Source organism: Pan troglodytes, chromosome 8 (assembly GCF_028858775.2).
Source record: "Pan troglodytes isolate AG18354 chromosome 8, NHGRI_mPanTro3-v2.0_pri, whole genome shotgun sequence".
In the NCBI taxonomy this organism is placed as follows: domain Eukaryota; kingdom Metazoa; phylum Chordata; class Mammalia; order Primates; family Hominidae; genus Pan; species Pan troglodytes.
Window position 1 is genome coordinate 116,124,180 of NC_072406.2, and position 13,762 is coordinate 116,137,941.

General features: G+C 36.8%; 1 protein-coding gene across 4 annotated transcripts in view; it reads left to right on the forward strand.

Moving 5' to 3' along the window:
* Window positions 1-13,762, forward strand: part of SLK (STE20 like kinase) — a 67,809-nt gene that overhangs the window by 48,948 nt on the left and 5,099 nt on the right. For 2 of the 4 annotated variants that reach the window (XM_508017.7, XM_063781157.1), the window contains 6 exons: window positions 514-606; window positions 7,850-7,979; window positions 8,471-8,595; window positions 9,417-9,605; window positions 10,171-10,296; window positions 11,303-11,416. In XM_508017.7, coding sequence (XP_508017.3) covers window positions 514-606; window positions 7,850-7,979; window positions 8,471-8,595; window positions 9,417-9,605; window positions 10,171-10,296; window positions 11,303-11,416 — 777 coding nt within the window. The remainder of the gene's footprint in view (window positions 1-513; window positions 607-7,849; window positions 7,980-8,470; window positions 8,596-9,416; window positions 9,606-10,170; window positions 10,297-11,302; window positions 11,417-13,762) is intronic. The other 2 variants (XR_010146714.1, XM_001137318.6) reach the window with 2 other exon arrangements.

The following is a 13,762-nucleotide window of genomic DNA, read 5'->3' on the forward strand; positions in this document are numbered from 1 at the left end:
TTCTAAGACTTGCTTTCCTTTTTTGTTTTTGGCCTCATTAAGTAGATTTTATTTAACATTATTTCTCTGGTATGATCAAGCCAATTATGAAATTTTGCACTTTTATAAATGGCATTAGCTTTCCTTATGTTCAATATTTCCAACTATGTCAATAGATACGTTTATAATTTTATGATCTTTCAACAAGGTCAGTTGAGTTTATCACCTTTAGTTCAGCATCAGTGCTGCAAGTAATTCTTCGCTGGTTGTCTTTGGACCTTTAAGAAAGAGAATGATACATAGGGTTATTAAGCAACTAATTAACCTTTGTGTGGTGTAATGTCCCTTTCTGCACTGAGATTATGCATGTTCTATTCTTTCATTCTTTTTCACCAGACTAACACCTATGCTAATGCATGTTGAAAGGAACTTTTTAACAACTTTAATATTTGACTTGTAGCTTATCTGCTCTCATAAATGCTTGCTGTGGAGAAAGTATTATTTCCCCACCTCCTGCATGCTTATACACTGTAGGTTATAAATGAAGTGGAGAAAGCACCCAAAGAGCTGAGAAAAGAGCTCATGAAACGCAGGAAAGAGGAGCTTGCACAAAGCCAGCATGCTCAGGTAACAGCAGCAGCTTAATGCTACTAAAACCAGAAAGCACCATTTTCTCACAGCTTGATAAACCATGGTTGAAAGGGTAAATTTTAAGTGTTATTATTATATGATGTTGACTTCTCCCCATTCAAAAACTCCTGGAATCTTCTTTATTTAATACTAAATTCCTACTAATGGTGACATTTAAGTTGCTAATATGAAGTTAAGTGGAATGTTTGGAAAGTTGACTCCAGATGAAATAAACAAGTATATGAATGTATAATCCACTGTTATCTGATTTTAATCTTGATGGGAGCTTATAGTTTTAAGTAGTAATGCCAATGTTTGTTAGAAAACTTTTAGGACATAAAAATAGAGGATGGTATATAAGCTTTGTGCTTACAAAAAGTATGCTCATTAAAACGCTATTATTTCTATAAAGTGCAGTTAGAAGAAAAATAGCAAATGGTAACTTTAAATGGTAGTTCAAACATGTATTGCTTTTAAGCTTGACAACATAAGCAACTTTAAAACTGGATTTTAAATATTAAGTACCTTGTTTTTCTTTTTGGTTCACAATCCGGCAGTTAAACAAATAGACTATTTTTACCTATATAGAGTTTAAAGCAACCCGATCTAGGTTATGATAAAATTAAGCCTTGTCATAAGATGGGTGAATTCTTTTTTTTTTTTTTTGGTGAATTGGAGTCTCGCTCTGTCTCCAGGCTGGAGTGCAGTGGTGTGATCTCGGCTCACTGCAGCCTCCGCCTCCTGGGTTCAAGCGATTCTCCTGCCTCAGCCTCCCGAGTAGCTGGGACTACAGGCATGCACCACCACGCCCAGCTAATATTTTGTATTTTTAGTAGAGATGGGGTTTCACCATGTTGGTCAGGATGGTCTTGATCTCTTGACCTCAGCCTCCCAAAGTGCTAGGATTACAGGCATGAGCCACCACCACCGGCTTGGTGAATTCTTTACGAAGTGAGATAAATTAGTATTTTTAACAGAATTTTCTAGAATTATCTCACATGACAAGTCTTTCATATGAAGGAAGATGAATCTTCTGATTAAATTTATACTAAGCCTGGAGGCAAGGATAAATGAGCTCAATTTTCCATTACATAAGTCAGTGAAAGGAAGAAGAGATGTGGATCGTGTATTTAATCGATCCTTTGAATTATCTTTTTAATTTGTTGTTTTATGTGATTTAACAAGTGGTTCCCAGACTTGTGGATTTTATAGACCCATAAAAAGAAACATAGAAACAATAAAAACCACTGGGGACCATGACATGGGCTGCCATTAAAAAAATTTTTTTTTAAATTTTGCTAAGTAAAGATATTTTAAAACTGCCATTTACTTGTCACCATCATTTCAAAGGAGAGAATATTTTTAACACCATGAAAAATAAGGAAAATATAATCTTAGAATTTGAAAATTAAATAAAACTAGCTTGTCTGAATAAATTTAGTTTGCTTTTGTTTTTTTCTTGCTATGAGCCATTGAAACATTTTGTCTTGGCCTGGTGTGGGTATTCCTAGTTTAAGGTGGTTAATAGCAAACGCAGCATTTACTATATGTCAGGCATTGTTCTAAATGCTTTATGTGTATGAACTTATTTAATCTGAGTTAATTATCCTTGAGGTAGTCTTATTACCCCCAGTTTACAGTTGAGGGAACTCAAGCACAGGAAGGCTGAGTGACCCTCCCAAGGTCACACACCTGGGTAGTGGTAGAGCCAGGATTCTCATCCAGATAAGTTTGGGTACATGTTTCACACACTGATTCGCTGCACCATGCTGCCTCTCATATTTAAGCTACCTACTTGTGCTGCAACTTAAACTCTCGTCAGCTTGACTCAGTGGTTCTTGGCCATGTCTTGTTACCAAGTGAAGAGGAAGTCCTTGCTGGCCACACATGTACTTTTGGTTAATTTGGATTTCAAACCAGATTAGAATAATATGGTTTTTGCCTTATAAAGGAATATAGATTTTTATTAATTCCAGAAGGCCATGTATCAAATTCTAAAGTCAAAACTGAGAATTAATGTTGAATGAATTAGGTAATACTATGTTTTAATAAGACTTTGTTGGTGATTTTTCATATAATTTTGGTAACAGGCCAGTATTTTCTGAGTAGAGCTGAAAGTAATCATAAATTCCTTCAGTAAATCTAATGAGGAATTTAGTAATCTAACAAATATTAAAAGTATTTCTATCTACTGCTTTAAGCGAAGGTACAAAAGCTTTATAACTTTACAGTCTATTTCAAACTTTTTTTGAGAATTCATAAGTAATGGTCATACAGTCATGGAGCTAGAACATATTTGATCATTTAAGTCCAGTGGTTTTCAAACTATACTAACAGGAACTTTTGACTTTGAAAGAAGCAACTATGGGAGTCCCTAAGACGGCAAGAACTCTGGGCTGTGAGCCCCTGCTTCTGCTTCAACTCAAGCAACACCACTTTTGCTGTGGTTTATAAACTGGGATTTTTGGGGGTGAATTTTAAAAAAGGGGGTTCTACTAGCTTAAAAAACAACAGCAACACACTAGAGTTTGGAAACCACTGATCTAGTTCAAATCCTTCATTTTACAGATGAGAAAGAGGTCCGTCTGTTAAGTGACTTGTTCCAGGCCTCAAGAAACTCAACATTTGTATAATTATTCTTTTCGTTTACAAAAAGTCATTCAGATATATTCTCACCTGGGAGGTGCATTCTATTCTGATCTACAGGGTGTTGCTCAGATCATGATTCAGTCTTTTCAGTTGTCATCTTGTGCAGTCTTCAACGCCCAAATGCAGGACGTAAGTCCCACGTGCCTGTGGGAGGATGGCTTCTCCTGTTTTACCTGCCTTTTCACATGTGCCTTTTCATTGTTGGCTTCATTTGCCAAAATCTAGATGATTGATACATGATAATGTTTGTAATGACAATAATAGTGATAACCTGACTTTAGACTTCAGTATTCTTCAGAGTTTTCACATTTGGTTCTCATTGCCACCACCCTAATATAGGGATGGAGTCATATAACCATTTTACAGATGAAGAAATTGAGGCACAGAAGACTGTGATCTGCCTCAAGTCACATAAGAGATTAACGGTAGAGCTGGAACTAGAGCACTTTTAACACGGTGTTCTGTCTACCCCGCCACAAATTCTAATTTGGGATTTTCATGTTTTTCAAGAAAATAAAATACCCTCTCAATAATATAAGCTTTGCACATGTGAGAAATTGAATGCTGTGATTAGATTTTTATTTTCGTGTGAAGTGACATTTTGATTGCATATATGTTTATGTAGATGTTTTAATTATGGATATGGTCAGAAAAGCCATGTTAAAAGTAGTGATTTTCATTCCGTTTAACTCTATTTTCCATTTATTCAAGTAGTCAATAATGAATAGTGAGTTTCTATTCTCCTTATTGTAGTTTTAAGTTAAGTTGGAAATTCCAAGCTGTATTCTTTCTTGCAGTTTCTATAGGGAAATAACTAGCTCATTTAACACTGTAATTTTTGTTTGTGACGTTTGATATATACAACAGGAGTAGATAGAATACAGCTTGATTTCAACCCCTCCTTTTTCCTCTCCTGAAATTAGACTTGTTTTTTATTATTGGCAGCTGTTTGACTTTTTACTGTTTTCTAAGAGAGTAAGTAAAACATTGATTTTTAAAAGGAGAGGGAGAAATTATGAATTACGATCACTTTTCTGATCATTACCATTTTTAGCCTTTGTTTTCATTTAAAATGATCAAATTCTATACAAATAGCCCAATATATCATAACCCTTTCTTACAGTTTTCTAGACCCCAAAGTTATATTTTTAATGTTTATAGTTATCTGATTAATATGATAAAATTGTTTATCCACATTTAAACTTGTACTTTTAAAGGGCACTCATTTTACAATTTATGTGTTTACTTTAAAAAATGATTTTTGGCCTTAATAATTTGGGTTCTTTTGTTGTTGTCTTTTATTTGTTAATCCAAGTGATTAAGTTCATCTTTTTTTTTTTTTTGAGGTGTGTTTGTGTAATCTATTTGAAATGTGAGTGCTCTTTTCGTACCTGAAAGTAATTTCTAATTGTAAATTCCATGTGAATGTTATTGTATTTGGCTTTTGAATTTAGGGAATTTAGTGAATGTGTAATAACATTAACATTTTGTTTGTTTTGAGGTAATGAAATATATTGATTAGTGTGTAAGGGACCTTTTCAGATAATTTTTAGCTTTAATATAAAAAATCCTTTATACAGTGTCCGACTACATAGTCATCCAGATTCTGCTTAATTTTTCAAGTCTACAGCTCTGTAAGGCAGCTGGGTTCTTTGCTAACTGTAATTGTTAGGACTTGTATACACTGGACTTATATCTGCCTATCTTCACTTTTACCTGTTGATCCCTATCTTACTTCTGGAGCCACACAGTGCTAGTTCTGCCTGCTTCAGTATATAAACAGTCATAGCTCTTCTTTACCCTTTATGAGTTAGCTGCTTTAAGGAACACTTCGCTAGTTCTTTCAGGCAGTCATTGTGAGGCATGGTTTCTGAACCCTTTATTCCCAGCTTTGAGTTTTCTGTGGTTTACTTTTGAACTTTTAAAAATGTGATACTAAGGGAAGGGACCCACTACTCTTTATGTGGACTGAGACCAAGACTGTTGATACTTGGGACCAATTGAGTGGAAGCTCCTTGAAGGCAGAACTCTCTTTCATTAATTTTAGTAACCTTCTAAGTAGTATAGTGCCCACCATTTACTAAGTGCTTAATAAAGGTTTTCTTTGAATTGAACTCTTACTGTGTTTAATTTAGACATAAATACAGTAATATGAACAAAAATTGCATAGATGAGAAATTACATTTACTGTTTTAGTGGCACTGGCTTATATTTACCTTTTTTATTTTCCCATAAGTATTTATTCACCCCATCCTTTACTTTTGTGTTTGATTTTTTTGTGCCTAAATGTAAGATTTATATTTGTGCTAGTTAATTTAGACCCATTGTTTCTGTCTACACAGATTTTTTTTTTAATCCTGTATGTAAACCAATGATAAAAATGTTGAACAAAAGAAAACCCTTTCATATTTTTGCAGGTTATGTTGTTTATTGAACAAGTTTGTATATAGAAATTTTACAGTTGAGGCTGGGCGCGGTGGCTCACGCTTGTAATCCCAGCACTTTGGGAGGCCGAGGTGGGCGAATCACAAGGTCAGGAGATCAAGACCATCCTGGCTACCACGGTGAAACCCCGTCTCTACTAGAAAATACAAAAAATTAGCCAGGCGTGGTGGCGGGCGCCTGTAGTCCCGGCTACTCAGGAGGCTGAGGCAGGAGAATGGCATGAACCCGGGAGGCGGAGCTTGCAGTGAGCCGAGACCGCGCCACTGCATTCCAGCCTGGGCGACAGAGCAAGACTTTGTTTAAAAAAAAAAAAAAGAAAAATTTTACAATTGAAATTAGAGAAACAGTTTAATTTTGTTACAAATAGTAGGAAAAAGAAAAGCTTGAACAACTTTGTTATAACTACTTAAAAGATAGGCTTGGAGATTTTGCATCTCTTAATTAAAACTCAGAAGCCCTTATATTCTAGATAGTTGAATTTAAATATTCATTGAAAATTTTTTCAATGATAATTTTCTTAATGATAAAGTTTTACAGGTGACTGTAGCCAAGTTGGTAATTGCATTTTATAGAGGCATTCATTAGTCTTTTCTTTCTCTACTATATATGTATTTATGCTAAAATGCAAATGATGATGCAGATGAAACAGCAGCATTTACAACACCAAATTAGTTCACTCTCTGACATGAACTGTGTCACCTCCAGAGATTTAGGATGGTAGCAAGCCAACCATCCTGAGGAGTGGAGTGAGACTCTCTGTGCATTTGAGGAGCTGCCTGGCAGTGATCCAGACCTCATCAGACTCTGAGGCCTCAAGAATAGTTCCAAAATGCATCTTAGGTTTTGATGTTCTCGAGGATGTGCAAGAGGGGGGATTACAAGTGAAATTCTGCTTCAATTTTAAATTCTAAATCCACACAAAAATTGATTGAATAGTCCGTGAGCCAATCACCACCTGCTGTAACTGCCAAGAGAGGGATGGACAGATCCAAATTTACATTTCTTTAATTTGGATGCTGTTCCTTTTCTTCTGTAAATGTATGATTCTAGCAGAAAGACCATAAGTCACTTTAACATTTCCTTTTTTTGCACAATAATTGAAGGATGTTTTTCTAAAGCAGAAATTTGGCATTCGGGTAGATAGTATGTACTCAATAAATATTTGTTGAATGAATTAGTGAATCCGAAACATGTTTATAGAATTCTGTGATTATACAAATTTTCTTGATAGATTTATAGTATGTAACTCACTTTCCTATCCCCAGTTTGCATTTCTCTAGCAATGCATTCTCATTAATTTCTCAAACTATTGTTCTTCTTTTTAGGCACATGCTGTAGATACAGAAACTATCTTCTTCTGTTAGGATAGCCATGATATTTCTTCCTAAAATTCTTCCTCTTTAGTTCCCCAAATTCTGATATCTGTTTTACCTATTAGCTCTTAATTGCCTTTTTTCCTAGAGGGCCTTTCTTTTTTATTTTGAGATGGAGTCTCACTCTGTCACCCAGGTTGGAATGCAGTGGCATGATCTCAGCTCACTGCCACCTCCACCCTCTAGATTCAAGCAATTCTCCTGCCTCAGCCTCCCTAGTAGCTGGGATTACAGGCACCCGCTACTACATCTGGCTAATTTTTGTATATTTAGTAGAGATGGGGTTTCACCATGTTGGCCAGGCTGGTCTCGAACTCTCCTGACCTCAAGAGAACCACCTGTGTTGGCCTTCCAGAGTGCTGGGATTACAGGCATGAGCCACCACACCCGACACTTAAAGGGCATTTCTTATTTATCCTTGTTTTAGTCACACCATAGTGGAATGAGTAATCAGTTTTAGAAGCTGCAAATTTACCATTCTCTCAAAGATGCTAGTGTAATAGGGCACTTTAATTATGAGTGGGCTATATGCTTATTCTGTGTGTATCCTTCTTAGTGAGTTGAGAATATTATGTATTCTAATGCTTTTTTCTTAGACTGAATTGGGTGACTAAATACATTTGTACTATATAATTTTAGTGATTTTAAAATCCAGCTAACTTTGCAAACTTGGTTTGGAAATCTTGTTAACCACTAATATATACAGCCATATAGATAAATGGATGTTTAGTTCATTAGATACTTATTAACTGACAATTAACTGTTTTTAATAGGAACAAGAGTTTGTTCAGAAACAACAGCAAGAATTAGATGGCTCTCTGAAAAAGATCATCCAGCAGCAGAAGGCAGAGTTAGCTAATATTGAGAGAGAGTGCCTGAATAACAAGCAACAGCTCATGAGAGGTAATTTTTTTAAAATTAAGAAATACTGCAAAATGTAGAATTCCTTATGACAGTAGAAGTGAACGTAAACATATAACCCTTAAAATTTCTTCTTGCCCTGATGATGCTGGAAATATATCTGAATAATTTTGTGTACTCATTATGCCGTATAGTTGTTAGTATACCTAATGGTCGTGTGTTAGAATGGGATTTAAAGTACTTATCTTCCCTAACAAATTAGCTTAGATTTTTTTTCTTTCTTATTAAGATGATTGAATAGGATTTTGGTGTTCGGAGTAGGACATTCTCTGTTTATACGACATTAGGACAGACTGGAAAGAGGTAATAGATATTGCCTTACATTGGTTACAATTGCACTTACAGCTCAGAATGTCAATATGTGTGTACGAGTTAGTGTATTTAGAATACTTCTATGTAAATATTAAAATGAAGAGCAAAGTACATTAGTAAAAAAAGAGCAAAGTGACATTTTGAAAACTGCTGTCTTCTAGCTCGAGAAGCTGCAATTTGGGAGCTCGAAGAACGACACTTACAAGAAAAACACCAGCTGCTCAAACAGCAGCTTAAAGATCAGTATTTCATGCAAAGACATCAGCTACTTAAGCGCCACGAGAAGGTTAATGAAAGGAAAATTTCTTCATTTTTTTGTTCGTTTTAAAGTTTGCAAAGCTATTTAGTTTTGAAACTTAAGTTTCTTAGATAATGAATTTTAGATTTCCTTTCTGTCTTTTATCCTACAATTTCTTGGATGAAGTTTGGAGTAATTAATTGTATCTTGATCATGATTGCAAGCTTCTTTTCTACAAATTATAAGGAAAGTAATTACAATGCTTAAAGACGTTTTACACCTTGTAATCTTCATCTCGGCTCTCAAAGGTAGCTATTTTGGCTCTATTTATGGTTCAAGTATCTTAAAGTATGGACTCCTTGTACTTATTAAGAGTTGCAGTATAAAACTCTCATCACTAATAACTTTCTTTTCTTTTTATTCTTTTGAGACAGAGTCTCGCTCTGTCACCTGGGCTGGAGTGCAGTGGCACTCAGTCATAGCTCACTTAACCTCGAACTCCTGGGTTCAAGGGATCCTCCTACCTCAGCCTCCCAAGTACATTCATGCACCACCACACCCTGCTAATTAAAAAAAAAAAATTTGTGTGTGGAGACAGGTTCTCACTATGTTTCACAGGCTGGTCTCAAACTCCTAGGCTCAAGTGATCCTCCTATGTCAGCCTCCCAAAGTGCTGGGATTACAGGTGTCAGCCACCAGACCTAGCCTAACTTCTTACAAGTTATTTTGTGCCTAGTATTTTGCTGGTCACTGCAACAAGGGAGAGGGTAATTATAGGAAACAACAATAACAAAATGACATATTTGAATATGCATGTGGGTACTGACTATTGTTTCTGCGTCACTGGATTCTATTTAAAACTTTCATAGGAAACAGAGCAAATGCAGCGTTACAATCAAAGACTTATTGAGGAATTGAAAAACAGACAGACTCAAGAAAGAGCAAGACTGCCCAAGATTCAGCGCAGTGAAGCCAAGACTCGAATGGCCATGTTTAAGAAAAGTTTGAGAATTAACTCAACAGCCACACCAGATCAGGACCGTGATAAAATTAAACAGGTAAATATGCAAGTTAGTCTCTCCTCTTTTAGGTTTAAAATTTTTGAATGACCATTAGAAGTTCTACAAAATTCCTTTCTTTCTAAACAATTAGAGCCACCTTAGGCTTGTTGATGTTCACTTTAATTCTGTGGGCTGGGACTATAGATACATGGCATATACCAATTAGTCTTCCTCAGGATGGTGGTCACAGAGAGCAAAGCCCTTCCTCCTATACCCCATACCAGCTCCTGAGCTAGACTGGTCCTAAGACCAGCCCTGGGAATGAGATGACTTGGACAACTTTTCAAGTCAAGATATGTGGCCTCACTGTGATACTTCTGTAGTCATGGTCACACACACAAATTAACTCAGATCACTAAGCAGATAGGAGGATCAGGGTTTTAATCAGAAGTTCCTGCTCTTCTCTGAAGCTGTGATGTGGACTCCAGGTTTGAGTCTCAGCATATTATTACTTGTAGCTTCAGTTTATTGTGCCTTGTTTTGTTAAATTCCTTTATATCTTCAGAATATATAGAAATCACATGCTTCTGAACTATAGTTTATCTTTTTTTCTTATTTATAGTTTGCTGCACAAGAAGAAAAGAGGCAGAAAAATGAGAGAATGGCTCAGCATCAGAAACATGAGAATCAAATGCGAGATCTTCAGTTGCAGTGTGAAGCCAATGTCCGCGAACTGCATCAGCTGCAGGTCAGATACAGAAGCCTGACAGCAAAGCCCATAGGATGCGGCAGCACAAGTGGCTGCTTTTGAGAGAACAGTAGCTAGCCAAAGTCAACTGCATCATACACGAACATGCTGGGTTTGAGAGGTTCTGTTTTTTGTACAGATCCAAATGAAGATCAGTTTGGTATCATAGGCACTTGTGTAGATTATATATAACCATGATTAATGTAAACATAAAGCTAAATTGTAACCTACGAAATTGAGTCTTTCAAAAGCAGTATTGAGTATGGTTTTTAGTATATTTTGCAAGACGATGTGGAGAGTTTCAAAATGATGTAGACAGTTTTGTTGTCATATTCTGAATTTTTTGTCAGATTCTAAATTTAAAATTTCTTTTCCATTTAGAGGGAAATAGTTTATTTTCTTCTAGGTTTTTGAAATAAGTGATAAGTTAAATATATGGGAATTTTTCTCCTAGGAAATTTAATGGTTATTCGAGAGAGGGCTGATTTAGGACCTTACATAGAATGTACAGCCCATCTAAAATGTTTAAGATTTCAGAGTAGTGTATAAATGTGGGTATCTATATATTTGCTTAATTTACTATAGTAGAACAGATCCTAATAGATTGGCCTAATGGGCCAATAGATCTTTTACAGGAATAGATCTATTAGGCCAACCCTTTAGTACCAGATCCCACATTCTGTACTCACGGGTAAAATGTATGCAGGCTGCCTTCTGAAGTGTCAGTTTTATGAGCAAATCTTCTTAGAAAGGAAAAACAAAAGCTCAAGCTAGTTCTTTTTAAGTTCTTTTTATATGGTATGTAATAGTTCTAGCTTCTAAACTTGTAAAAATGAAGCTATGATTCATTTCCTAATTCATGGCCCTTGGTTTTTATAGAGGAAAACTTGAATCTCAGTAATAGCATGATATTTGATGAGTAATTTATTATTATGGAAGATAATTGTATTTGTGAAAAATTGCTTAGTTGATCTGAAATTTTTTTAAATCCCAACTTTATTTTCAGAATGAAAAATGCCACTTGTTGGTTGAGCATGAGACTCAGAAACTGAAGGAGTTAGATGAGGAACATAGCCAAGAATTAAAGGAGTGGAGAGAGAAATTGAGACCTAGGAAAAAGGTAATTTTAAAAGCTTTAATTAAAATGATATGTGTGTACTCGTCCGTCTACCCAGCTATTGGCTCTTTACCTACTGTGTGTCAGGTACAGTGTCAGGGGCAGGAAACATAGAGATGAAAAGACAAAGTTTTTGTCCCCAGAAGTTTTGGAATCTAGTGACAAGCAGTTAGGAATTGGTAGGGTCATTGCTCTGAAGGAGGTGAGTACAGGATACAAGGGAAAGGAACAGATTTTGTAAGCAGAGGAGGAGGAGAGCTTAAATCTGCCTGGGTAAGTCAGGGAGGGTCTTCAAGAGGAGATGCCTTGCAAGCCAAGTGAGTCTTGAAGGGTGAGTAAGAACTTGCTAAGCGGATGGGCTGATTGGAGTGGAATGGGATGATTTGAGTAGAGAGAAGAGAATGAGTGAAAAGGAAGCGTACAGAGAATTGTAGATCGTTCTCTGACATTGGAGTATAAGAGGGGGTGTGTGCCAGTGTGTAGTCATTAGGGAGGAAGAAAAGGAAGGAAGGAAGGAAGCGATGACAGCTGAGTCTGAACAGGTCAACTGGAGCCATATTAAAAGGCCCTGGTATTCTACGTAAACTTGAAATCTGGTAAAATAGGGATGGTATCTTCTCTGTCTCACCCCTTTCCCTTGTTTGTGCTTGACACCCTATTCACCTGGTCTTACTGGCTAACCATTTCACCTGAGTTTTTGCTATCACTATATGATCTCTGACCCTTTGCTACTCAAACTTAAACCTTTGTTTTGGGGGGGGCTTCCTGCCTACTATACATTTCCACCATTCCTTTCTTCCATCCATCCAATCAATCAAGGAAATATGTATTTAGCTATGTGCCAAAGGAAGTGAAATGACTAAATGAGTTCATAGTGTGGCTTTTTGTTTGTTTGTTTAGACAGAGTCTCACTCTGTCGCCCAGGCTGGAGTGCAATGGCGCGATCTCGGCTCACTGCAACCTCCGCCTCCTGGGTTCAAGCAATTCCTCTGCCTCAGCCCCCCAGGTAGCTGGGATTACAGGCATCCACCACCACACCTGGCTAATTTTTGTATTTTCAGTAGAGACGGGGCTTCGCCATGTTGGCCAGGCTGGTCTCAAACTCCTAACCTTAGGTGATCCACCCGCTTGGGCCTCTCGAAGTGCTGGGATTATAGGCGTGAGCCACCATGCCCGGCCCATAGTGTGGCTTTTTAATTTAAATTTCTATTGTTAAACTTTTTGAATAGGTAATGCATTCATGTAGTTTAGAATTCAAAAGGTACAGAATTGTAAACGGTGTAAAATCTCCTTTACCTACTTGCAGCCTAGCATCTGCTTCAAACACCCTAGTTGAACTAGTTGACAGTGGTCACAAGTGAGTTGCTAATAATCAAATCCTATGGCCTTATCTAACTGTTCTCCTTAAAAGTCTTGTTTCTTAAAATTCTCCTCTCACCTGGCTTTTGTGACACAGCTCTGCTCATTCTCTGTGTTCTTTATCCCCTTTTGTCCCCTGAAATGTAGACATTTCTCAGTTTTGCCCCTTTAGTAAAGAACAGTCTTTACCTTGATGATTTTATCGCTAGTCATGGCTTCAACTGTTGCAGATAGACAACTCCAAAACTTAAATGGTAGCAGTTGTATAGAGCATGAATTGTAAAGTCATACAGGTGTGTGTTCAGATCTCAGTAGTGACACTTACTGATTTTCTCACTTACCATTTCTAGGCCTAGTTTTCCTAATTTGTAAAATGAGAGTGATACTACCTATTTGGTGTTGTTTATATAGCAGTTATCTAGTACCTGAGCTATAGTAATGGTTCAGTGAATGGTTGCTATTGCTATTATTGTTACTTGTTTTTATTATCAGTTTGGGCAGTAAGCGCCCATTTTCCATCTGGGTGTTATGCTCCTCCTCATTTCACCTAGGCCTTGTGACCTTTTTTGGTCACTGTATCTCAGTAGCACCTATACTGAACCCCAAACATACTGTATCTGCTCTCCTTTCTTTGTTTTTCTTTGTAACAATTCATCAGCACCAGACACATTTGTTTATTGTCCCCTCTTGCGAGTGAGAATATAAACTCCTTAAAAGCACGCCATGATCACTTCATTTATTGATATGTACCCAGTTTCTAGAACAGTTCCTGGCACATTGTACAGATGACTACATACCTGTTCAGTGTTGACTAAAGAGTATAAACTCAGTAGAGAGAAAACCAAACTCAGCATCCTTTTCCTTCATCTCCATCTCACCTTTCCACGCTCACTGCAGGCCACTCACCATCAGATGTTCTTTTCTGCATTCCTGTTCTCTTAACTGACATCTACGCTAGAAACCAGAATTATTTTTCATTTCTGTCACACC